The sequence below is a fragment of the Hibiscus syriacus genome, unplaced genomic scaffold, assembly GCF_006381635.1.
Source record: "Hibiscus syriacus cultivar Baekdansim isolate YM2019G1 unplaced genomic scaffold, ASM638163v2 tig00110253_pilon, whole genome shotgun sequence".
Classification (NCBI taxonomy): Eukaryota; Viridiplantae; Streptophyta; class Magnoliopsida; order Malvales; family Malvaceae; genus Hibiscus; species Hibiscus syriacus.
Genome location: NW_024062646.1, coordinates 150,069 through 177,914, shown reverse-complemented (window position 1 = coordinate 177,914; position 27,846 = coordinate 150,069). Strand labels below are relative to the sequence as shown.

Here is a 27,846-nt window from a genome sequence, read left to right as displayed (position 1 = left end):
ACTCGAAAACTTCCAAAGTCAGCTCGACTCGAAAACTCGCGAGCTTAAAATTATCAAGTTCGACTCGAACTCAAAATATAATATTGAAACTCGACTCAAACTCGAAAAGGCTCAAACTAACAAAAAAATTAAGAGCTCGATTAAAACTCGATACTCGAGCTCGATTCAAGCTTGACATTGCCCCAAGCGTAAAGATACTTAAACCTATTCTCCCCATCTTCTTTTATATAAGTTGCCAACCCCGAGCTGCTTGTTTACTACTGATGTGGAATTGTATAACGTTCCTCCACTTTTTTTCTTCCTCTCTCCTTCAATAACAGTCGAGATGAACACAGATTGTGTTTCATGTGATTGTCGACCTTAATCCTTGGGGATCAAACAAACATGTCCTTAGCTTCGTGCTATGTAGAAGTTGAAAATTGGGACTCCTCTTTGCTCATCGGATAACCAGCTGGTGGCGCAGACACATAGGGTTCCAGCGTAGTGGATGTTGACGGTGCTCGTTCAAAAAGAACTAAACCATGTTAATATTATTGGGTTTTCCAAATAAAATTGGGTTAATTATTAATTATGGAGTTTGTCATCAAAATATCAAATTAATTAATATTTTTAAGATACTTACAAATTGGTCACCAAAATTGATTTAAGAAGATTGGGTTAAACATAAATGAATGAAACATAAACGAACATAACCGAACGAACATAAACGAACGTAACCGAACGAACATAACCGAACGTTCACGAACGTAAATGAACGAACGAGACATATGTTCATGTTCGTTCATTTAATTAAACGAACACAAAATCTTATTCATGTTCGTTCATTTAATAAATAAACGCACATAAACGAACTTTCCGCCGCACGATTCATGAACTGTTCGCTAAACGTTCAGTTCATTTACAAGCCTATACCTAAGGACTGTGAGTTTAGGCTATATCCCGCCGGAGTTTGATATTATGTTTGCCCAACCCAAACATAGGCCTATCACACCTCCATTAGACCTGGTCGCCGTTTATGCTTTTTTTTATTTGTTAATATTTTTGTCACGTTTCCTATTCATAAGGTTTCGTCTTGATCAATCTAGATCGATTAGGGTCACATACCTAGTTTTGGTTGGCGATTTTCTTAGCGAAGATTTTCTGCATACACATGGACTCGAACTCAAGATCTGCTTAAGCGATATCAAATTACTTACCACTTGAATCAATCTCGTTGGTTTTATTTGTTAATATTTAGTTCCCCTTTCGTTTTTTTATAAATATTTTGTATAATTTTATGTTGGATTTATAATTTATGTTTAAATTTTTTTTTATTATTTAATCATTAACTAGAATTTTGTTACAATTTACAATTTCCATCTTCAAAAAATTCATTTAACTGGCTTTTAAAATGAATTATCAAATATATTAAGATAGTGTATGGAAATTGGAATATAAATTGTTATATATTAAATAGTGTAAATTTGACATACATATATACGAACCATTCATGTTTATATGTCAATTCATGAATTTATTATATGTTTTATTTGGTGATGAATTTATAATTTCAAAAAAAAAATCTAAACAATTTATGAATTCAACAAATTCATACTTTCCAAAATATTTATTATATTGAAATCCAACAAATTTATTCATAGCGTAAACATTTCATTCATATGGTAAATGAAAATCAAATTTAAAATTTTCAATGGCTTATGAGCATATTAGTAAATACAAATTCATTCATACCAAAGATCAACCTTGAAAAATGAACAATTTAATGATTTCTGTAGAAACAAAAGGGTTTTCACTTTCATCAATATCTTTTGTGTATATAAGCTATATATAGCATACATAACCATGCATTTTTCTTTCTTTCTATATAAACCCTAGATTGTTTCATAAATATATATGTTATGTCAAATGATGCAGTGGCAACAATATCACCTATCAAATGTTGGAGTTAGTTTCTTCTTTTCCTTTTTCTCTTTACAATGTATTGGTGTAAGTGATGAGTGTTTTACAGGCATGGTGAAAGGATCACTCCGAGGAGCTTCCCAGGGACAAGAAATCGAAGAAGGCAGGCCCGGTCTTTGTGTCCTGTCGCATTGCTTGTTGATTTATTTCATCTTCGTCTCTCCTTCTGTTGTCTGTCACTTCACTTCTATTGGAATCCGTATTCACTTGAAGGAAATCGTAGAATTCAATTGTCTGCTTCTTCTGATCTGCATGTAGTATGTTTGATATGTTGATTACTTATGTTGAAAAAGAAATGAACCAACTGTGCTACATATGTATGTGTATACATTTCAACTAAAAATGGATCACAAAACTCTAACAAGTACCATGACTTATTGCAGCACAATGGGTCGGATCGAGAGGTGAACAAGTGTCGTGAGGGAACCCTTGCTTGAACCTGTAAAAAAGTGGGGCAAAACCATGGGTTATCTGAGGCTGAGAAGGGTTTTGGTGACGATAGGGAAGTGATGTTTTAGCATATGGAGTGGATCGTTGTCGGCATCTACGAGCCATGATAACATGCCAATGATTCTTCACAGCGTTATCAGTTCGACCGGGAAAAAGCCTAGCAATCACAGCCCATCGGTTCCCATGGATCCTATGAGCAGTCAACAACCGCTCTTCCTCCTCTTCCGTGAAAGGGTTCCGGTTGATCCTCGGATCCAACTGGTTAAACCATCTCAGTCTGCAGCTTTTCCCTGATAAATCAATCAAAAACCAAATAAGATACTATTTCGCATGTTTCAATACAAACCCTAGTTTCTGAAAATGTTTGAAACGTAGTAAGTACCTGATCTCCCTTGAAGCTTTTCGGCTATGGCGTTCCAATTATGAGGACCGTAGCGTTCCACCAACTCACGAAGCCTTTCATCCTCTGCCGGCCTCCAATGACCTCTGCTGCACATAGAGCCGTTGCCGCTGGCGCTGCTGCTGATGATCTTTCACTTGATGAAAATTAAAATGGCAATGAACTCAGATCAGATGGTAGAAAGTAAATGAAATACATATATAAAGGGAAGGGGAAGAGGGGAAAGTGTTTTCCGTTAGAGAGTTGGCGCAGTTGCGGTGATTGATGCCAACGTTTTGGCTAACGAACGCTTTACATAAGGGTTAGAGTAATCCATCAGCTTTTATAACACACACAAATGGAAAGGGAAAGAGAGGTTGCTTGGTGGGCTGAATTCCGTTTACCTTTCAACGTCTTTCCATGTTTCTAACCTACAACCTCTACTTATAACCCACCTATCTACCATTACACATGATCTCTACCTTTATTACAAACTTGCCCATTTTCCTTCATTTCCAAACTAATATCTCATTTAAGCTAACCACACTTTGTCCAAATAATCTTGGTTCTATTTAGGTATGAATATGTTTTTATTACGAGTATGATCATGGTTATAATTATTTGGATGTATATATGTCTTTGATTAGGGACGGAAGCACGATTTCATGTTATGAGAGATAAATTTATAAAATTTGAACTATGGGTGAATGTATAAAATTTTAGGGGGCAAAAACATATTTTCAATAGAAAATACAAAAAAATATCTAAAATATATAGAAATTTAAAAATTTTAAGGGTAGGTCAATCCCGGTTTGTGATAGCATGCAACAATAAGAAAAAGAAATCAATTAACATTGGGTTGTTCTAGTTTATCAAGATTTCGAGTTTAAAGTTTTAAAAATATTATAAAATTCAATATTATTTATATTTAGATCGTTAAACATATGGGGAGAGAACACTCGTAACTCACACATAATAAAATAAAATAAAAAGATGAATTTGATATTATTTTGGGTTGGATGTACTTATAAATTACGTGATGGGGTTGTGAAGTAATGCAAGTATCCGGGGGATTTAGGTTATTGTTAAGCTTCCGGACCTAACTAACATTAACAGCTCAATAGCTTAAAATTGGGACGTGTATGATTAACAAATTAAACTGTTTTTTTTACAGTCAAACACCTGCTGACCTTCTCCATCTCCCTTTGAATAAAATTACACTATGAGTGACACATAAATTATTTCAACTAAATTTTAGATACCATGAATTCCTCTTGTTTAATGAACTCAAACAAAGGAATAGTAACACGAATGTTAACTCGATTCATTGGATTGTGTTCTGAATGTGTAAAAATATAGATTTTTTTACTAATTTAATTTAAAAGAATTATGAAGAGTAATATAGTTTAAAGAAACCACAATAGAAAACTAAAGAATAGATGCTATTTTCTTATCATAATAAATGCTGCCAAAAAAATAATTTTGAAATAAGAAATAAAGATTAACCAACAACCAATTGGTCTGGTGGGATGAGACACTACGTCCCTTAAGCAAGATCAATGGTTCAAATCTTGGCGTTTGCGAATGAAGCAAACTGGATTGGGTGGGTCGCCCTCGCCTCTGCAGTACCCAATCTGAATTAGTCGGTTAATAGATCGGATATCATTGATTAATTCAAAAAAAAATTAAAAGGCGGTTTATGGTTTAAAAAAACTGATCAAATGTCCCACATGTGTTAGAAGTAGAATTGGAAATGTAATTTGTAGTAAAATTTATTCAGCCGAAAAACAAAGAGGGAATGATGTGTTGTTGGTTTGATTGTTGGCCTAACAATGCGCAAGTTGGAGAAATGTTTTTGCTTCATTAAAAAGTGAAGGAAAAACCCATCTTCCACCTTTCGTCATTCACCCACCAACTCCTACCGCTAACCTTATAAATATACACACATGTACAAATTTAAATTTGTAAAAAAAATAAATTATATAAATTATAAAACCTACATAAAATATATTAAATTAAAAAAAGAAAAACTAAGAGGTTATGTTCTCATCAAATATAAAATCCATTTAACTTAGCTTTCACCCACAATATAAGTAAGTCCTTCTTTCTGATGGATCTATGACACAATAAACGTATTTTTTCTTAAAAAATATTATTATTACTTGATTTGATTAAATAAATTATGTTATGATTTATTTAGTGAAAAATAAATTGTTGTTTTATAATTTTAATCAATTAGGGTCACTATGTTTAAACAATTATACATATGTATTTAGAGTTCTTAGGATTTAATGTACTCTCTTACAGGGACAAAACAATGCTTTGTCTCGGGGGGCCATTGTCCCTGTTCATTCTAATTTATTTTGATTTTCCCTTCCCGTTCATTTTTGATGATTAATTATACTTTATATACTCATTTTTTATGATTAATTGCGCTTTGTGTCCCTTGAATTGAAATCCTGACTCAATCTCTACTCTCGTACAATTCTCTTGTACTTTGTTATCGTATAATAAAATTGATCTCATCTACGTGTGACTTTTTTTTTAAGAATTTGTTTTGGATAAATGCAAAAAATTGTAATGATATGCTTTTAGAAATAAGATACTTTTCAGAAACACTTATTTTTTAATGTAATTAAAAGTATAAATACACTTTAAATCATATGATGATTTTGGTTTAATTTGGTTCATATTCTTAATTTCCGAAATTATAACTCATTAAATTGTTAGCAACAATTACTATTAGTACATATGAGAAAATACATAAAATTATATAATTAATTTAACAACTATTTCGATTCAAATTAATTCAATTAACACTTATTAAAGAATTAGCAAATAATTTACATAGGATTAGACTGTAACGCCCCCAACCCGTACCCGACCCAGATACAAGTCCGAGGTGTCACATTGACTTTTCAAACATTTACTTGTACAAAATAGTGAATAATTTTAAAACTTTTACTGAATAGAACTGACTAATTTACATAAATTATAATCATATGATTTTACAAAACCAATTAGAGCATATCGAATTCAAATCTTTACTTACATGCCAACTACCATCAGTATTACAAAATACATGTTACTCAATACTTTTCTAATCCGATCTTTGGAAAGGAGGAACTGGCCTGTCTTGCTTAACTTTTATCATTCTTCCTCTTCTTGGTACCTACGTGTGAAACAATCACACGCTAAGTCATTGACTTAGTGAGTCATATAAAACATATAATAGAAATCATAGTACATTTCATATATCAGAATGCTTACATACACGTATACCATCATTAACAACGTCAATAATATTATCATAATCTCTATCATTATCCACATCAATATCATTATCATGATCTCTATCTCTTTCAACATTAATATCATTATCATGATCTCTATCATTATTATCATCGATATCATTATCATGATCTCTATCACTATCATGTATTAATATTCTTGTATATCAATAACACATATCATTTCACAAAGAAACACACATAACATCATATAATTCTTATAACACATTTCATATCCCCAAAAGCATATGCATCATATATTGTATTTATGTTTTCTCTTTAATTAGCCCATGGTACACTTGTGAGGACTTAAGGTATGTGAGTACATTGAGGTTGTGCACCACTATGCTTTCACCTCAGCTCGTATAAATGTCCCGAAGGACCAGTCCATAGATCCCGAAGAATCTAGGTAATCAGTCCATATGTCCCGAAGAACAAAGGTAAACAGTCCATATGTCCCGAAGAATCTAGGTAAACAGTCCATATATCCCGAAGAACATAGGTAAACAGTCCATATGTCCCGAAGAACATAAGTAAACCCTCGACCCTTGGCATGCCAACTATACCACTAGCTCTCATATCACATAACATGGGCATTATCATTTATAACAGTTCACATATTCACATCACTTATTCATATTATTTCTTTTATAAACATATATCTCTTCTTCTCTGTCACGTATCACAAGTACGTGTAATCATTGATCTTATAATCACATGTTCCTTCTCTTCTGTCACATACCACATGTATGTGTAAACATATATCTCATATCATATAACATGTATCCATAGGTTCATATATCACATGTGCATGTAATCACATAGATCGTACCATATACAACTTATATCATTTCTCATGTGTTCATATAAACACGCATGTCATATCTTGTTCACATATGTTCAGATCTACATCATATAACACATATAATAACATATAGACTTATACATGTATTCATGTACATACTTTCATATAGTTCGAATATCAATGCCCTATAACTTCTCACAGTTTTACATAATCACTTATCTCACATTATTTATATTCTAGTTTCATATATTTACTTACTTCAATTTCACATAGCATGTTACCTATATATACTTTCATAACTTATCATCACATAGCTCCCGTAACATTTTCCTATAACTTCATATATTTTTACCATATGACTCATATATTATATGTTCATTTAAGCCCATAACTTTTCCCCATATAGCTTATCTTACATGTTCATATAATCAATTCTGTCAATGTCTCCTAATTTTTATATTATTCTCATATTGTCTTATAGGTCAATGTTATTTAACTTATCTCACTTTTCATCTAATCTCATAACACTACAGCAAAACTGTTCTGTAGCGGCGTTTTTAGCGGCGTTTGTTGATAAAACGCCACAAAAGTATTACATATAGCAGCGTTTTCAATCCAAACGCCACAAATTGAGACTTTAGCGGCGTTTGGATTGAAAACGCTACAATAGAGTATAAATATAGCGGCGTTTTTGTTAAAAACGCCGCCATATGATAGTATATAGTGGCGTTTTTCAACAAACGCCGCAATTAATAATAGTTTTTGCGTCGTTTTTAGACAAACGCCACAGAAAGGTTAAACAATAGCGGCGTTTATAGTAAAAACGTCGCAATATAGTAGACATGTAGCAGCGTTTTAGCTAAAACGTCGCAATATAGTGTTAATTTAGCGGCATTTATACCAAAAACGCCGCAATAGAGTGGTAAATTAGCGGCGTTTTTGTATAAACGCCGTAAAAAACATATGATATAGTGGCGTTTGTTAAAAACGCCGTAAAATGTTAAATATATTATCCTCCCTTTTCTCCCACCTAAACCATAAAATCATTTCAACTCTTCTTCCCTCATAGTTTCTTCTCTGGTACAACAACGACCCTCACACGATTCCAAGCGATGTCGTCTTTTGTCTATCCCGGTGACCAAATCGGCCCTCTCACCGACGAACTAGAACAAAATTCCACGGTTTGATCCCTCTTATCACTAATGATCTTTTTCAATTTTGTTTTGATTGGTATTCTGAAAATGGGGAAAACCCAGAAAGCTAACATATTTGAGAAAAAAAGAACAGGTCTTGCCTTGAGTAAGAGAAATTATCGTCGGAATGTCTACGTGGCGTCTTTGCTCTGACGATGGATCAAATTATTGTTGGGAGGCTATCGGTCCGGTTTCGCCGTCGAAACTCGATGATGACTCGACAGGAACTCATATTGCTCCATACCCTTCCATGGCTGATCTCCTACTTGAAGGTAAAATTCTATGAATCTTTATGCCGCTATATTTCCCTTTTTGTACGGTCACTCAAATTTCATAGATCGTACGCATGTAGGATCTTCGAAGCTTATTGAGAATGATGATAGAGAAATGGATAAATACCCTATGTTTAGAAACAAATTTGGTAACTCTATGGCGTTGAAAGAATCTTCAATTGCAAAAGCAGTATCGATCCTCAATGAAGACGATGTTGCCTCTACTGTTACTCCAAGTAAACGTTTATATCATCTATTTAAATATATTTTAATGTTTGATTCAATTCCCAAGTACCTCCAATCAAGTTTTATACTGTAGGTGGAGGGTCGTTATCTGTTTCAAGTGAAGCACTGAAGCGCGCAAGGAGTCTTCTTGGTGAATCGGAGGTAGGAGATTTATTTGGTGAAATGGATGAAGAGTTTCTCCATATAGAATTTACACGGAGGAAAAACTTAACGATGCGTCGTCAAACAAGGAAAACAGCTTTCCTACGTCCTTTCCCCACGAAGGAGCAATGAAGACTAAATTGTACTGAACAATATGGTGAAGACTGTTTATGCATAAGTACTTTAATGTTTCTAAATTATAATGTATGTTGAAGACTGTTTACGCATAAGTACTTTAATGTTTCTAAATTATAATGTATGGTGAAGACTGTTTATGCATAAGTACTTTAATGTTTCTAAATTATAATGTATTTTGTTGTTAAGTAGTTTTATGCATAAGGACTTCTGTCTTAATTAAAATGTATGGTTGTAACTTTAGGTTATGTATAGAAGAAATGAAATATTTAAAATATGTTAATCTTATATAAATAAAGGTATTTAGTGGCGTTTGTATCCAAAAACGCCGCTATATATTACACATTTTGCGGCGTTTTTAGATATAAACGCCGCTAATGAGTAGTATAATAGCGGCGGTTTTTTACAAACGCCGCAATAGGTGTATTATATAGTCGCGTTCTTATAACAAACGCCGCAAAATATTTGTATTTTATTGGCGTTTTTTAAAAAAAACGTCGCAAAAATTGTTTATTAATGGCGTTTATAACAATCGCTGCAATAGGTGTACTATATAGAGGCGTTTTTACCAAACGCCGCAATATATTTGAATTGTTACGGCGTTTCTAGACACAAACACCGCAATATATATGGACATTAGCTGCGTTTATTAAAAAAACGCCCCAATAGAGTATAACTCTAGCTGCGTTTGTATTACAAACGCCGCAATTATTACTTAAATCCTACGCGAGCATTTCCCCCCTTCAAATCTCATTCTAAACCTAATTTCATCGAAAACAAATGCTCCCCGTTGCCATTCGAATCTGTCACCACCTACATCGTCGCTGGCCGGTACTCAACTGCTTCTGCTCGTCGTTGCTTGAAGGGTCATTTCCTGCTGCTGCTCGTCATATTCAACCTCAACTCTGTCGCTTGAACCGTAGCTGCCCTGGAAAATTTTAACTCTGTCCCACTAGTTCTGGTGAGTCCGCTATCTTCTCCTTTTTCTTCTGTCTTCTTTGAGCCCTGTCTCTTTTCTTCTGTTCTGCTTCTGTTAGGAACTTATCTTGGATTTTCTGAACCGAGCCATATTCTCTTTCCCTAATCAGTTTCGGGCTATTTGCTAATTCAGGGGGAAATACTATTCCAATTGCTCCCTTACTGCTCTTGATATTATTTATTACCTTATTATAATTATCTAATAATTCATCTCTTTTTATTAGTATGAGTGAATATAAGAGTTTCAATTGTCCGCTATTTACCTTATTTTGATTATTAGTTTCAATTGTCTTTTGTACCAAAAATGATTGAGCATGTAATATTTTTTTACTATGAGTACTAAAATAAAACAAAAATTAAACGTTCAAATAGTTTTGAAAAAATTAAAAATTTCAATATTAAAACGAATCAAAACTGCTAATTTAAATACTAAACATGTAATTTATCTTTCTTTTTATTAGTATGAGTGAATATAAGAGTTTCAAAAAATTTCAATCATTTTACATTAAACCTTCATGCCCTTATATATATAAAATATTTGAATTTAGAACTTTAAATAATAATAACAATTCATTACTAAAGCTTTGAGTTCAAACACTAATACACTATGTATGTTAGTGATATAAATATTTAATATCGAATGATTTAGAATTTTTGAATTAATATTATCTTATATTTATTTTAGATTAATAAAAAGTATATAAAAATATTTTTTTAAGACGGTGTTAAAATACTTTGAAAATGAAAACCTTGAAAGTTGAAATTCAAACAAAAATATTCCAAAACCCCAATAAATATCCTGAATCCAAACTCTGCCATTGCCCCAATCCGAAGAAAACACCATGAGTTTTCTCGCGGGAAGACAAACGGCGAAAGAAGCCGCCTTCTTTTTCCAGGAAACCAAACAATCCGTCAACCGTTTGGCGGAAAAAACCCCCAAAACCCCCTCATCGAATCCACCATCGCTCGAGCAACAACTTCAAGCCGACGTGCTTCCTGAGGTCCTCAAACATTCTTTGCCTTCCAAGATCTTCCGGCAACCGTCCGATCCTTCGTCTCTCTCAAGGACCTCCAAGTGGGCACTCCATTCTAATCCAAACAACGCCTCCAGTTCTTCCCCTGATGCCTTGAACCCTCTCAGGGCTTACGTTTCTCTTCCCCAGGTTACTTTTGGCCCCAAAAGGTCAGCTTTGACCCTTTCTATTTACAACAAATTCTTGTTTTCTTTTTTCTTTTTCCCTATTGTATTTGGATGGAGAAATTTGCAGGTGGGAGTTGTCGAGTACGGAGAATTCAATCACGGCATCGACGGCTAATGAATTGCGAAAGGACAAATATACGCCTCTCAATCCGGAGAAGTTGAAAGTTGCTGCTGAAGGACTTAAGCGAAGTTTGTTCATTCGTTTCTCTCTCTGTTAGCTTCGTTGATATATCATATATAACTCTAGAAATTTGGTGCTGATTAGCTTTAATGCCATCTAATTTGAATTCGGGAACATTTTGATTATTAGTTTCAATTGTCTTTTGTACCAAAAATACTTAGCTAGGGCTTATTAAAAATTTTAATATATGTTTTTATCGAATAGTTTGGAGAAGGTAGGGTCTTGGTTAATCTTTATCAGCTGTTTTTTCTTTAATTTTTTTTGGTTAAAAGGGGTTATGTTGAGTTTTTGCAGAATTGAGTTTTGGCTTTAAATTCACTGAGATTGATGAGGCATAATTTTGGAACTGAAGAGAGAACATATCAAATTTAAATCACACGGTTTTTCTTTAAACAAGAAAAAACATGGATACACAATGAGAAACGAAACTTGGATTTTGCTTCGATTTCAGGTTTCAAAATCAACTTGAAGCTTCAAAAATTTTGAACTTGTGGTGTAGGCTGCATATATCATTTGTTTACTTTTATTGGATGATCGTTGATATCATATTGATGTGATTTATTGTCTCTTAATATTACCTGTTAGGTAAGGAATTAACTTTCAGTGGTAGCTTTTAATCCGTTGTGTTAATTTAATTATGATAGTGCTTATTGTTGTAAATGTTTCTTGAAGAATGAGGATTATTCTTTCTTTCACTATTTTTGATTCTCATATACATGTTTTCACTTTTTCATACCATGATAAAGATGGTTACCAGTTTTCACTATTTTTTATTCCCATATACATGTTTTCACTTTCTCAATATATTCTATGATTTCCGACTGATAGAAACTGTAAAGCTAAATGCAACATCTAGAAGCTGATTCTGCAAAAAGGTTTATTGCAACACTGATTTTAATGAAGATGTGAACCTACACTGCTTATACTTAGTTAACAACTGAATGAATAAGTTGATGTAAAGGCTTCATCCAGAACACCCATAATGTTAGAGCTTGAAGCTACTTTTCGTTATAACAGAAGCGTTATAACTTAACCACAATTTATTTTTAATTTTTAAAGAAAAACATACACAGTTGTTGAGCAAGAAGATCTTAAATTTGTATAGATATACACAGTTGTTTTATTTTAAATTTGTTAATGTTAGTCTTGTACTTATGTTTGATTTGCATTTGTGTTTGTTAATTCAGGATTTTTATTTCTCCTAACCAGTGAATACTACATTTGTGGACCCTTTTTTTGGCATTTCTCTACTATTTTTTTCTTGAGTCGTTTCTATTAAGAGAGTTTTAGGGAACATTAACCAGGTTTGTTTCTTTGAACCTTCTTTCTTTGAATAATTTGAACCTTAGCTTTGAAATATTTTTAGGGTTTAATCTTATACTTTTTATATTGGTTGTTTATATGTATTTATACTCTGGTTTCTCACGATTTCTTAATTTGTTTCATGAAATTACAAATCAAGTCCCCCCAAGATAGACAAATATCGATAAACCCTAATCTTTATGGTTAAAACAATGGAATAATGGCTAACTTGAAAACGGAAAATGAAGCAAGGGAAGCAGAGAGAGCAGCATTGGAAGCAGAGAAAGAAGCAGCGGCAGCACAGAGATAAGCAACATATCAGCAGAGATGTGAAGAATTTGAAAAACGACTCAGTGATATGATGCTAATGATACAGAAAACGCAACCTCAGAATCCACCATCGTAGTCTCATTTATGTATGTTATGAGCATTTTGTTAATGTTATTAAAACTTGTTTAACTAAACTTATATTATGTTAATGAAATTTTATATTTATTATATTGGATTTGATGTTGTTTGTTATGGATATAGAGTTTAATGTTATAGTTGTTTTGTTTGTTGGATAATGGAACAGGTTGAAAAAATAGATTTGGGGTAATCAAGCATTATTTTTAGAATTGAAAAATCCTGTGTTATTTAGCGGCGTTTGCAAACTAGAAATGTCGCAATATACCAAACATTTAGCGGCGTTTGTATACTAGAAACGCCGCAATATACCATGCATTTAGCGGCGTTTTTGCACTAGAAACGCCGCTAATTCTCAACCCTTATTGCGTCGTTTTCGATAAAAACGCCGCTAAAAAACATAACTTACTGCGGCATTTTTGAGAAAAACGTCGCAAAATATCAAAACATATTGCGGCGATTTTAAGTAAAACGCCGCTACTTCTCAAAACCATTTGCGGCGTTTTTAGAAAAAACGTCGTTAAACATCAACGCCTATTGCGGCCTTTTTCTGACAAACGCCGCTAAATAACAAATCCTATTGCGACGTTTGTTCAGAAAACGCCGCTATATGTTGTAACATATTGCGGCGTTTTTTAAAAAAAACGCCGCTAACTTTAGCGGCGCTTTTTGCGGCGTTTGTCATAACGCCGCATGTGTTTTTAGCGGCGCTTAAAAACGCCGCTATAGGTAAAAAAAACGTCGCAAAATACATATTTTGCTGTAGTGTAAGTTGGTTATACCAGTTTCTATATATATATAACTCATGTAATTTATATCACTTTCTCTTATTATCACATAAGTCCTTGCTTTTTTACATAGTTTGTGATCCTATAGTAAGTTATAATAACATGTCTCTAACTTATATCATATCATATAGTTCTTTAACTTATATCTTATATCACATGTTTATAACATATAACTTATGTAATCACATACACTACTTATATCAGTTCACATAGCTTATTCCACTAACATGTATTCATACAATTTATATAACATATACAATAACGTATAACACATGTATCCATTTTCATGTACTCATGCACACATAAGAATCACAATTCAAATAACATTTTAGGAGTCACTTCTTACCATAGTAACTCCATCACTGGCTCATAGCAAGCCAATGTTTATTTGATAACATAAGTACAATTTAAATTGCACTCACCTTAGCCTTGCCTGATTTGGTTCAATCCCAATCATTTGATTATTCCGGAACAGAATTACGATTTATATCTACATAATTATACATTTATACATATCAGTAATACAATTGTATACTCTAATCTTCCAATTATTATACTAAAGGAAAGACCAATTTCATATCTTATATAATAGGTATCGGTATATCCCTAACTGAGGTATATATACCCTGTCTATGGTGTAGATATCCTGTCTATGGTATAGATACCCTGATAACATTATGTAATTTTTCGTTTAAAGGGGGTATCGATACTCCTTCATAGGGTACCAATACCTTTTACCCAGAAATTACATTTTGAGCACAAAAATCACCTCATTTATGCTCAAACACTTCCTATATCATCCCATTACATATACTTAACTCATTTACTCATACTTGAACTCATTAATACTCATTCAATACATCATTAACTTCAAAATCCACTTCTCTACCTAGAATTCAAGAATCATACCCAATTTTCAATATGTTCTAAATACAATTCTAACACTTCATATCTCTTAATTAGGTTGATGACAAGTCAAATTCATCAACGAAACTTCAAAAAGCTCTTTATATCAAAAATTCATTTCTTCCCTCATTTTACAATTTCCTTTCTAAATCTTTCTTCTTGATGTTTAAAGCTTATATAAGCTTTCCTTAAACTTATTTTACATCCAAAGAATAAAACCCAACTCTAAAATTCAATAATTAAACAACTAAAAATAAACTTACCTTTACCATGGAGCTTACGAGAGGAAGGAGAAAGCAAGAGGAAGAAGGCTTCCAGAAATCTCTTCAAACTCACGTGTTTCACTCCTAATAAAGGAACCAAAAATATCTTTCATGTTAAATGACCATTTTGCCCTTTGTTTCCTTTAATAATTACTAAAACCTTCAAGAAATATTTCCAAATAAATCATTAAACTCTTCAACTTTTCTACTTTAATCACCAAATTCTAAATTTTTACAATTTAGTCACTAACCCATAGTTTGTGATGTTAAATAGACTCAGACTTTATATTGCAAGAGACCTAGAGACTTGGTATATAATTAGATAACAATACACCAGAAAAGAAATTTAGCCACATGGAAAGTGAAAAAGAAGAATATTATGAAAAGGAATAATGCCAAAAATAGCCCTCGACATTTACTAAAATGATCATTTTGATCTCTATTCTTTTTTTTTTAGATTTTAGCCCCTATCGTTTTACTTTGCGAAAAAAAATCTCTATAGATTAAACCTATTAGTTAACACACAAATAAAGCTAAAAATAGGAGCCTTTTTAACCTAAAATGATATGTTGAGGGTTATACACTAAAAAAATAAGAGACAAAGTGATTAGTTTATCAAATGTTAAGAGTTTTTTTACTCTAAAATAAAACGTTGAGGATCAAAATACTCAAAAAAAATAAAAATAAGAAATAAAATAACTATTTTAATAAATGTTGAAGACTATTTTAACGTTGTGCCATATAAAAAAACATAAAGAAAGTTGGGTTTTGGTTTCATGTTGGATTTGTAAGGAACTATGAGTTGTGGGAATACAACACAACACCCATGTCTCGAGACCATTGAAGCAGAAACTGGGATTTGGGCTTTTACTTTACTTAGCCCAATGAAGAAGGCGACCTCCATGAACTATAATTGATAGTAGTTCAAATCTTGATCTCAATTTTAAAAGGACGTTGATAGGAACGGATACAAAATCTTATATTAAAAGAAGTGGACTGGATTTATAATTTTTTAAAGAAAGATAAACTTATAAAATATTATGAGATGAGTAAAAATATTTTTTTAACAGAAAACAAAAAGATATCTAGAATTTATAGAAATTTGATAACAATTAATAATCAAACCAGGGTAAATAATTTAAGCATGCCACGTCATTTTAAATTATTACATAAGATCTTAATCTAATGCCATAAATTAATCTAAAATCATTAATAATGGTTAAAGAAGGAGTAATTATCATGATGTATATACACTTGTTATCATTTGAAAACAGTGTATCTCAAGCTCCTCCACATAAGTTTTGCCGACAAAGATGTAATTGGTTGGATTCCTTTCGCGCCAAACACACTCAACTGTTGGAAAAGACAGCGCACTTGGCTCGTATTATTGATAATGTTGCACAGTGGGGTCACTAAACGTACGGCTCAGTTAGCAATCGCATATCCTCTTGGTTTTCATTTCACTGCTCCACCACATTTTCCCAATCCCATCTCAGATATTTTAACACCTCTCACTGCCACACAGGAAACAAATGTTAAATACTGGACTGAACGCATGAATTTATATTACATGTGTGAATTTAAGAAATTATTTTAAATTTTTAGAAGATATGAAATTATATAATTAATTTATAATATATGAAAAATATAAAATATAAAAAAGTTAAAATTTTTAGAGGATACGACCACATACTCTCGTTCAATCCATGGTTAAATAATTACTGTTTAAAAGAAAACATGTTTATTCTTTATGAAGCTATCATAGAAAATAATTTTCTTAGATTAAACTTTTCCTTTGTTCACTTCTTTTAGAAAATATGATTATATTTTTGTTTGTGGACCATAATGAGTTATAATTTGAATATTTGTTTGTTTTTAAGGTATAATTAATAAATGAACACTTAAATTATGTTTTTGTTTAAGTGTTTAAAGTTTTTTAATTAAAATTGATATCAAATATTTTATTTCGTTTTTATTTTTAGGTTGTTTTGTTATGTGCGTTAAAAAAGGATTAAATATAAAATAAATGTTCAAACTATACCGATTTTCACGATATGTAACTATAATATTTTTTGAATCATCGAGGTATCTAAGATTACAAACCTTACTACTTTAGATATATGGGTTGTAACTGCTGTTAGTTTTCTCCGTTAAGTGACACGTGTCATATTTTGATAATTTTATCTTTTTTAAATTAAAAATATTATTATATTTATAAAAAACCTAAATTTCTCTAAGTGCAAAAAAACCTTAATTCATAAAAAATATAAATCCTAACCTTAACATGTCATTATTGCCCTTTCTAGCCACGATCACCTCCGTCGAGTTAATCTATATCATCCTTCTAGTCATATATCGTCGTAGTTGTTTGCAATTAGCCGTCAGAATCGCATGAGATCACGATTTTCATCATTGGGTTCGTGGGGTACAAAATATCGATTGGCCGTCGATCGGTTGTGATTTCATAGGGTATTGATTGTTGGGGTAGATGAGATCGGGTCGAGCTTCCTAAACAGCAAAGGGCGGCGGCCGATGTGAGTTTAGGGGTTGAAGTGAAAGTTTTTAAAGTTTTGAGGCTATTTCGAATTTTGTGTGTGTTTTTTTATTATATATTTTTTTGAATTTTAAATAAAATTTTTAAAATTAACATATTATGACACGTTTTACTTAACGAAGGAAATTAACAGTGTTTACTACTCAGACACCTAAAGTGATAATATTTATAACTTCAAACACATGTATGGTTCAAAAAATACTATAAGCTTTATTCGTGAAAATAACTATAATTTAAACCCTTGTTTTATATTTAAGCCTAAAAAATAGGCGATTTTTCCGATATATCACCGTTGAACAGTATATTTCCCAATCAGGCACCGTTCAGACTATATTTCCAATCTAACACCCTTTGCAAAAAAGCGCGGCCCTTGAACGAGCTTTACACTGAGTTGATACCACGTGGGGTAAGGCCCCCTGAAGCGCGCCTTATGCTGATATGGTATACACGTGTGTAAAGCGCGACCCCAGGGGCGCGCCTTAGGCTACCTAGGAGTATAGCGCAGGGCAGGGGCCGCGCCTTACCTTTAACACAATTATATTAGGCGCGGAACATGGGTCGTGCCTTAGCTTTATCTGATATAATTATGTAAGGCGCGGTGCATGTACCGCGTCTTGTAGCTTCTCCCGACTATAAATACCCTTTCCTCGGGGTAACTCTTCACATCTCCTCTCGATTAGAACAAAATTAATACAACAATCCAACAATCTTCTCATATTTAATTCAGAAGTTCGTGCGAGTTTTCATTATATGGTAATTTTGTGATAATTTTTTATTATACTTATTGTTTATTATGATTATTTGAAAAATATTATATTAATTGTTGTCAATTAATTTTTGTGTTTGTAAAATTAGAAAGCGGGAATATACGTCGAAATAGTTTTGCGGTACAGGTAATAATATAAAATTATATTATTTAAATTATTTACGTTTATGTGTAAAAATTTTATTGTGTTATATTTTCGTTCATATATTATTTATTTAATCAGCATTGTTTATTATGATGGAGAAATTCGAGAAGATGAAACCAGCGTTGTTTTCGTATCAAATGAGTGTGTTAAAATATCATTGAAGAGAAACATAACTCTTGAGGAACTGATAACGAAGATTTCGATGAAGATATGTTGGAAGTAGTAGAAGAATGTCGTCGTTGCAATACAGATTTCCAACATCATTGTTGCCATTAACTTATACAGCGTTCAAACGTTTGAACAATAATGATGTTGAAATGATGGTTGAAGCTCAAAGTAATTATTCAGACGCCGATATTGAGATGTATGCAAATTGTATTCAAGTGTGTGTTGTTCGGGGTCAATCATTAAGCTCCCACTATGGGCTGGCTGAATAAGTTGATCAAGTTGACAGCCCGACGACAATAATGTGTAATGATTTTAATGCCATAATGGAGAGACATTCATCTGCAACTCCTTACGATATGTACCGAGGTGGGTCGACGAACAATCCATATGGCAACATCGCGTCCAGTTCAAGGGGAAGACATTCATCTGCAAATCCCTTTGACCTTAATATGGAGATGTTATTGACGCAACAATCTGTGCAGTTTCCATTTGACACGATGGCTTCAAACTCCACGGGGAAGCATTCGACTGCGAGCTTTTTCGATCTGAATGTCGATATGCCTTCCAGTTCAAGGGGAATGCGTGCAAGTAGTAGGTTCTTCGACCTAAATGTAGAGAGCATCGATGAACCATCATCTCCACCAGAAGAACCGCTTCGTGAGCCTGGTGCGGATGGTGCTGAGACTAGACTATTCATTCACCAAAATCACCGCAATTTAACTCTGATGATGATGATGATGTGGATGAAGTTCCAGCAAACGTGACACAAACTGACCCTCTAGCACACATATATAAAGCTGATTATGGTGCAATGTATGGGCCAGAATTTGCGGATATACCTCATCTCGATGACTATGAATATTACTCATCAATAAATAATGGTGAGTTATATTTAGGCATGGAGTTTTCAAGCAAAGAAGAAGCGATGATGGCTATAAAAAATAACAATATCCGTAATTCTGTTCAATCGAGGGTCGACTGCTCCACGACAGAAAAATATGTATGCTACTGTGCCCGACGAGAAAGCGGGTGCAATTGGATGGTTCGCGTATCGAAGAGGAATAGGAAAAACAACAGATAGAAACTAAATGTATACAACGTCCTCACACATGTTGTGCTGGAGGGGTCAACCAATATCATCCCAACTTGGACTCTGAAGTGATATGTCAAGCCATCATGCCCATGGTAAAAGCATGCTCTCATATAGCTGTTGATGTGTTGATTTTAGCTATACAATCGCAATATGGGTACACTGTCTCCTATAAAAAAGCTTGGTTGGCAAAACTAAATGCCATTGTCAAACTTTATGGCGAATGAAATGCATCTTACAACAAACTTCCAGGTTGGTTTAGGCTGGTGCGGAGGTTGAATCCTGTGATAATTGTGGACTTCGAAACCTCTTATGCATACCATAATGATCGAGTTCTCCGTGATCGATGTCAATTCTACCGGGTTTTTTGGACTTACCCACTGTACGTTAATGCTGTCAAATACTGCAAGCATGTGGTCTAGATCGACGAGACTTTCTTGTATGGTTATTATTGGCAGTTGTCCAAGATGACAATCACAACATTTTTCCAGTTGCTTTTGCTCTTGTCGAAGGAGAAGATACATATTCTTGGGCTTTTTTCCTCCGAAATTTACGTGCACATGTTATCACGAGGGAAAAAATCTGTGTCATTTCAGATCGCGGAGCTGGGATCAAAGCAACAATAGAGTCTTTGGGTCTAATGTGGTAACCACCATTTGTCCAACATAAGTATTGTCTCCAACACATTGTTGCGAACTACCATGGAAGATACAAGAAGAATGATGAGCGTCAATTACTTGTGCGCATGGGTAAGTGAAACTGATGTAGTTTGTTTTCTTTTGATCCTTTTGATCAAGTTAGTAAGTTATACATTTTTTGATCAGGTTATGAACTTCTACCTCGAACGTTTGAATCAATGCTTCAAGATTTGCGGGCGAAGAACGACGAATGATACGATTACATCAGCCTCATCGATAAAGAAATGTGGACGAACGCATATGATGGTGGATATCGATATGGACACATGACGACCAACTTGGCAGAGGCAATCAATTCAACCTTAAAGGGTGCACGTCACTTACCTGGATGCAAGGTGGTCATGTGTATCACCCTAGATTAGTTGCAGATCTACAGAAAAAAAATTGATACATCAAATGGGATATCTGTAACAAGGTTCTCTAGAAGGCATGAAATATTTCGTGTCACAGAGTTGCTGCGACCTCTTCAAGGGATTGAAGTTGTGTCATTAAGAGTAAATCTAAGGGATAGAACGTACGACTGCGGGTTTTTTCAAGCTCTGAAATATCCATGATCTCATGTGATAGCAGCTTGCTCGCATACACGTTAAGACTATAACCATTTTGTAGATCACGTATACCTACTATCTGAAGTTTTTAAGGTATACAAATTTGAGTTCCCCCATAGGTAATGACAAAGACCCTGATGAGGTTTAAGATTGGCTTCCGATTGTACCAAATCCGAGTTTATTGAGGGAGCGTGGTCGTCCAAAATCCAATCGAATTCATTGCGATATGGATATTCGAGAAAGATCTAGACAAGCAAGAAGATTTGGACATTGTAGAAACCCAGGACACACTAGAAAAACATGTTCACTTCTGTTGTCATCAAGTAACAATTGATGAGGAAATGATGTAGTTGTTTATCAATTAATAATTATTGTACTTTAATTTACATTTAATTCAAGTTAATGTTATTCCATAACCGCTGATGAAGATTAAAAAAACGATACAATTATACGAGATTAGATGTTGGCGTTATATTAACAAATAACTGATATTAACGATACAATAAGTATTAAATAATAAATGATAACCAAATTACAATAACTAATATTAAATGGTAATAAACAAAATTAAGTAAAATAAAATAACAAAAAGTCCAACAAATTTATCAAAATAAATTAAAATAAATCCAACCATATTAACGAATTAAAGTAAGCATTAAATGATAAATAAAAAAAATTACAATAAAAAAGTCCAATAAACAACTACAATAGAAAGTATTAAATATAAATATAATAAAAAAACAAAATCTATCGATGCATGCGACGCGAATGTGTACCGTAGGGCGGTGGCTGTCGGTCTCGAGGAGGATTTATTCGTATCACTGGTTGTGACTCCTCGCTGTCATTATCATCACCATCATCGTCGTCGTCGTCCTGAGCTGCTAAATTTTTTTGATAAGGAGATGATGACGATGAAGCACCTCCATAGAATAAGGACTCTGGAGGTGTATGACTGACTATCCCTCCGGCCTGCGAAAATTGGGAAAACTCATAAAACCCAAACATCGTTGAGTGTGAAAACTGTACAGAAGGTGTCTGTGCTGCGGCCATGGGTGATGAGGCTAAACCTGCCAAATATCTAGCATATGAACCCTAAGTCAGATATGCAAATATATACTCATAATAGCCTCCAGGAGGGGTCATATAACTCTATGAAAGTGCCGTCGACGGGGTCATAAAACCAGGTGATGGTAGTGGCGGCATCGGGTAAGGGAATGACGGTGGTGGCATAATATATGGTTGCGGTATGTAAGTCACTGCAGACGGTGGCTGCTGTGAAGGTCATGCTGGTGCAGCTGAGGATGAACCGGAAGTACATTCTCTCCGTCCACGAGTCGGGGGACGATGGTGTTATGTCGGTGAACGTCTCTGTCAACGTCGTGGAAAGGTCCGCCCTCGTGCATCCTCGAGAAGCAGAAACGATTTCCTGTTTCTGTTGAACTAGTCATATTAACCGTCAGCAACCATCAAGAGGTCATAAAAAATGGGCTCTCTACGGGGAATGCGCCGATGTCGATCCTCCCACAACACGAACCACTCATGATGCCTCACCAGCCAATCTGTATCGGTCTTACCGCGTCTATCTGTGCTATGCAACTCGTCCATATTGCGAGGTGCTTCCGAAATTGGTTGAAAACAACCAAATTGTCGGAGCACGCGATCAGTGGAGTGCCACTCGACGGTCGCATAACAGATCAAATGGATAATCGCCATCCAAACATCTGATGGGCCCCTCAACTCAGGTGGGATCACCGTCCTTACATCATCATTAGAATATGACACCCATTCAAACTAAAACAAATATATATATAATTTTTATCAAAATAATAATCTAATTATATAACTATAATCTAAAATCGATTTTTAAACATTAAAATTCATACCTGTGTGTTAACCTTCTGATCGATGAGCACCCTAATTTTTTCTAAATCATCAGGTAGGTCCTGATGATTTTTCCTATCAGTCGACTACCTATTCAAGAAATTTTTTTTTTATTATACGCTATATAAAATGATTAATATACGAAATCCGTTTTATAATTACCTCAAGAGTAGCGGAAATACGAATAGATTCTTCACAACGGGACATAAAAAAGGCAATCGATACCATGCCCAAGACTGCAGCAGCAGGAGACATCCGCCGATAGCATTACGCCTGTAGTCAGTGGCTCGACACATTTCCCTGTACAATAAAGCCAAAACTACCGAGCCCCAACTGGGTGATCCGGCCAGACGAAAGTCGACAAGATATCGTAACCACATACAGTGAACTTGGTTGCGTGATTTATCCAGCATCAACAACCCTCCTATCAGCTGCAGTATGCATGCTCGTGCATATATTTTAACTTCATCATCTGACGTGTCCTCGCTCAACTCCCGAAAATTGGCATCTAACCAATTTAACGGTATCCGACCACCGTTAAAACTTTCCGGGACACATCCTAGATTATCCCAATACAAAGCAGTCCAATAACCCTGCACGATCCCCGATATCACATCTCCATCCACCGGAAGCCCAAGCCCCAGGTGCATAACAACATCCTCAAGTGTAATCATGCACTCTCCGCACGGAAGATGGAATATGTGGATCTCCGACCTCCACCGCTCTACTAAGGCAGAAATAAGGTCTGGTTCTATCTTACAGTGACCCTGATATCTACCTATGTAACCGAATCCAGCCTCTACTAAATACGGCAAGACATGACTAGGTATCACTAACTTAAGATTCCTAATGAATGGATCTAATACACAATCATTCTCCTAAAATTAAATAATTACAAAAATTAATTATTAATCTAATAAGCATGCATTAAATAAATCAACAAATAATTACTAATAATTTAAATTAAATTAAAACGTTAAAATGTTATCGTATCAGCAAAGTGTCGAGATATATGATTTATATCCAAGCGAAGTATACCGTCTTCCATTTTATATCTACAAAAAAATTAATTAAATAAAATATTAAATAAATTAAATACTTAAATAAATTAAGCACAAAATATTAAAAATATAATAAAATATACCTTAGACAAAGATTATAAGAGTATTTGAGAAAAATTGGTGTGATGAAAGTGATTGAGGATGAGAGTATTTATAGGGAGAGATTAGGGGGTGAAACGTCGGGTAGGTGAATAATTATACCCAAGGCGCGCTGCAGGGGGCGCGCCTTACTGACGCGTGGAAAATTATGGGGTAAGGCGCGGCCCCTACACCGCGCTATACCCTGTACACACGTATATACTATGTCAGCACAAGACGCACTTCAGGGCGCGCGTCTTATCTCACGTGGCACCAATTCAGCGTAAAACGCATTTTAGGAACCACGCCTTTCTGCAAAAGGTGTTAAATCAAGAAATATAATCTGAACGATGTCTAATCAAAAAATATAATATTCAACGGTGATATATCGAGAAAATCACCTAAAAAAATATTATATACTGTAGGTGAGTATTTAAGTATTTTCCATAATCATTAGTATATTTACGTTGCGTGTCTTATAATTTAAGAGAAAGAGTGAAGGAAAGGACAAAGAAAACAAAAAGCAAAGGAAATGTAAAAGAAAGTGGAGAGAGAGAGAAAACAATCTTTTTAAAAACTATGAATTTAATTTTTAAACTATCAATTTTAATTTTTTTAGTATTTAATTTGTACTTTTAAAATCATATTTTATTTTATTTTTATTTCATTTTTAATATTAAAATTTAAATATTGAAAATTTGAAAATTTAAATATCAAAACTTACATTTGATATCTAAATCATACTTAAATTTAAAAAAAAAAATAAAAATTTAGATATTAAAAGAATTAAAATTGATAGTTTAAGTATTAAATGTATTAAAATTTTAACTACAAGTATTAAAATAAAATAAAAATTAAATATTACATATGATTTAAATAAATAAATATTAAAATAAACTAAAATTAATAATTTAATTACTAAATACATAATTTATTTTTATAATATAAGAATTGAGTAGGTTTACAATTTAAAGGTTAAAAATTTAAATATATTTAATATAGTAAATGATTTCAATAAATATATTTATTTATAAACAATGCCGGGAAATAAAAGCTATGGGATTGAAAGTGAGGTGCAGCTTATCGGATAAATCCAATTGTCAGTCTCTCCATACAATGAACTACTGATCAAATCGCAATCGTCCATCTGCATATTTAACATTTTCTTTTTCAAGTCAACTTAAAAGCTTTAGCTTTGCTTTGTCCCATAGGTACTAACTCCATATTATAAAGCTCAAGCGTCACTCATCTCTCCCAATAGCCAAACGCAATCCGCCATAGCCAAGAAGCTCGTGGAAAGAAGAAAAAAGGGAGGAAAATGGTGCTTACAACCGCTACTCCTGCAGAGGAGCAGTATGTGGAATCCAGTACTTTTGCTTCCAGATATGTCCGCGATCCCCTTCCCAGGTATTCTTATTCCATCTCCTGTACTTCAACCTCCATCCTTTATTTTTGTGGAAAAAGTGGTATTTATTTTTGTCTGTTTTACTGAAGAAATAAAATATTCTAAAATCTCATTCAAGGATGACTACTACTACTAGATTTTCTTTTGGAAAAATGGTAGGTAACGGTGATCGAGATGGATTTACTTAGAGAGTTGAGATATTATCAGGTGGCGTTGAGCGATGACCGGATTTAAAAGGACATGACCGGATCATTCTTACGAATATCCTAGTGAGCCTATTCTAGCTCGATTCGGCGTCGTTCAGTACGGATCCATCGGTTCACCATGCTCATAATGATTGGAATTGTTCTTAACACGCTGGATCCTGCCCATTATACTCGGCTTGCCATTATTTCTATAAATAAAATATTTATTTTGTAAACTTGATATTTTAAATTAACCTTTGGCTCTTTGCTAAAATGGATAAATTTATTAGTTTAATAATCACTTTATATTGGAGTTGTTGAAGAGTAAAATCACTTTGCAAAAGATGACATAAATGGATGCAGGTTCAAGATACCAGAAAATTCAATGCCCAAGGAAGCAGCATATCAAGTAATACACGACGAACTGATGCTCGACGGGAATCCGAGGTTGAACTTGGCATCATTTGTGACTACATGGATGGAGCCCGAGTGTGACAAGCTTATGATGGCTTCGATAAACAAGAACTATGTCGACATGGATGAATACCCTGTTACCACTGAGCTCCAGGTACATTGGTCTGCTTCTGTTAAAGAAAAAAAGACATGCATTGATGCTTGCCTTGGTATTATTGAACCGATATTTGCTTTGGCTCTATAGAATCGATGTGTAAACATGATAGCAAACTTATTCAATGCTCCAACCGAGAGCGGGGAGACAGCAGTCGGTGTCGGGACCGTTGGTTCCTCTGAGGCAATAATGCTTGCAGGCTTAGCCTTTAAAAGGAAGTGGCAGGAGAAGAGAAAATCACAGGGCAAACCCTATGATAAGCCCAACATAGTTACGGGAGCGAACGTGCAGGTAACCTTTTTCGCCTTTCACCGGCAATGCTGCATTGTTGAGTTGATGTGAAACGTTGTTCGAATATGCTACACAGGTTTGCTGGGAGAAGTTCGCGAGGTATTTCGAGGTGGAGCTGAAGGAGGTTAACCTGAGAGAGGGATATTATGTGATGGACCCTGTGAAAGCAGTTGATATGGTCGATGAGAACACCATATGCGTGGCAGCCATTCTGGGATCTACCCTGACCGGGGAGTTTGAGAATGTGAAGCTCCTTAATGAACTTCTGACCAACAAGAACAAGGAAACGGGTTGGGATACCCCAATACATGTGGATGCTGCCAGTGGAGGCTTCATTGCTCCCTTTGTTTACCCTGATATTGAGTGGGATTTCCGCCTGCCATTAGTAAAAAGCATCAATGTCAGCGGGCACAAGTATGGCCTTGTCTATGCCGGTGTTGGCTGGGTTGTGTGGAGAAGTAAGGAGGATTTGCCCGACGATCTCGTCTTTCACATCAACTACCTTGGATCCGATCAGCCTACTTTCACCTTAAACTTCTCTAAAGGTAGCATCTTTGTGCATTCATTCATCACCTTTGTAAGTGAACTATTTTAACTCGATTGCTGAGGCGTAGAATCGATCTTATTGCAGCTACCTAAATTGATGTGTAGGAGAAGAATTCATATGCTTGTATATATGTTAACGATTATCATTTTCTTCTCCCTTGTTGCAGGCTCCAGTCAAATCATAGCTCAATATTATCAGCTTATTCGGCTTGGTTTCGAGGTAAATTCTAGGAAAATTTTGATATAAACTGTCAAGGATGTGAAAGTTGTGTTTCATTTTGATCTTTGGTCATGGTTCTCTCTTTATATATTTTTTTTTCAATAAAAGGGATACAAGAATATCATGGAAAATTGCATTGACAATGCAAGAGTTCTGAAGGAAGGGATTGAAAGCACAGGACGATTCGAAGTAGTCTCCAAGGACGTCGGCGTTCCCCTGGTGGCTTTTGCTCTGAAAGACAGCAGTAAATACACAGTGTTTCAGATATCCGATAGTTTGAGGAAGTTCGGGTGGATTGTTCCAGCGTATACGATGCCTGCAGATGCCCAACACATCGCCGTTATGCGTGTGGTTGTTAGGGAGGACTTTGGTCGCAGCCTGGCCGAGAGACTTATCTCACATATCAAGGAGGTGCTGAAGGAACTAGACTCACTTCCAAGTCATATCGTCGTGAAGGATTCCCACGTCGGTGCTGTTGCCGAAGCAGTGGCAGAGGGGAGTAAGGGTGGGGAGGCAGCTAAAAGGACTGAGAGAATGATTCTAGAGAAGGTCACTAAACAATGGAGGGGTTTTGTGGAAAGTAAGAGGATAGGGGTGTGTTAAAGAGACTCGTATTATATATTTGCAGCCGTAATTTGAATAAGTGGATTGTTGGGTCTAACTGCGGCATGTGTTACCTTTTTACATGTTAATCTCAGTTGTGTTTGAATATTATGTTCAAATAAAGCAATGTATGGATGTGCTTTTA

At 34.5% G+C, this 27,846-nt stretch overlaps 3 protein-coding genes across 5 annotated transcripts; 2 read left to right on the top strand and 1 right to left on the bottom strand.

Annotated features, from left to right (window-relative positions):
• Window positions 1-1,955: 1,955 nt before the first annotated feature.
• On the bottom strand, window positions 1,956-3,046 carry LOC120114890 (transcription factor MYB52-like). Of its 3 annotated transcripts, XM_039135668.1 has the most exons (4): window positions 2,792-2,967; window positions 2,470-2,699; window positions 2,348-2,439; window positions 1,956-2,209 (listed from the first exon to the last, which is right to left on the bottom strand). In XM_039135668.1, exons 1-4 carry the CDS (start codon window positions 2,904-2,906, stop codon window positions 2,023-2,025), a joined length of 624 nt encoding a protein of 207 aa, XP_038991599.1. In that variant the 5' UTR covers window positions 2,907-2,967; the 3' UTR covers window positions 1,956-2,022. The 3 variants fall into 3 exon arrangements, with proteins under 3 accessions (XP_038991599.1, XP_038991597.1, XP_038991598.1); XM_039135666.1 differs by having other exon boundaries at window positions 1,956-2,207; window positions 2,328-2,699; window positions 2,792-3,046; XM_039135667.1 differs by having other exon boundaries at window positions 2,348-2,699; window positions 2,792-3,044.
• Window positions 2,627-27,846, top strand: LOC120114889 (glutamate decarboxylase 5-like). The gene is made up of 8 exons (XM_039135665.1): window positions 2,627-2,635; window positions 17,596-17,604; window positions 25,184-25,290; window positions 25,837-26,041; window positions 26,132-26,332; window positions 26,409-26,877; window positions 27,046-27,098; window positions 27,207-27,846. Exons 3-8 carry the CDS (start codon window positions 25,202-25,204, stop codon window positions 27,699-27,701), a joined length of 1,512 nt encoding a protein of 503 aa, XP_038991596.1. The 5' UTR covers window positions 2,627-2,635; window positions 17,596-17,604; window positions 25,184-25,201; the 3' UTR covers window positions 27,702-27,846.
• Window positions 10,676-11,348, top strand: LOC120114892. The gene is made up of 2 exons (XM_039135669.1): window positions 10,676-11,031; window positions 11,117-11,348. Exons 1-2 carry the CDS (start codon window positions 10,691-10,693, stop codon window positions 11,265-11,267), a joined length of 492 nt encoding a protein of 163 aa, XP_038991600.1. The 5' UTR covers window positions 10,676-10,690; the 3' UTR covers window positions 11,268-11,348.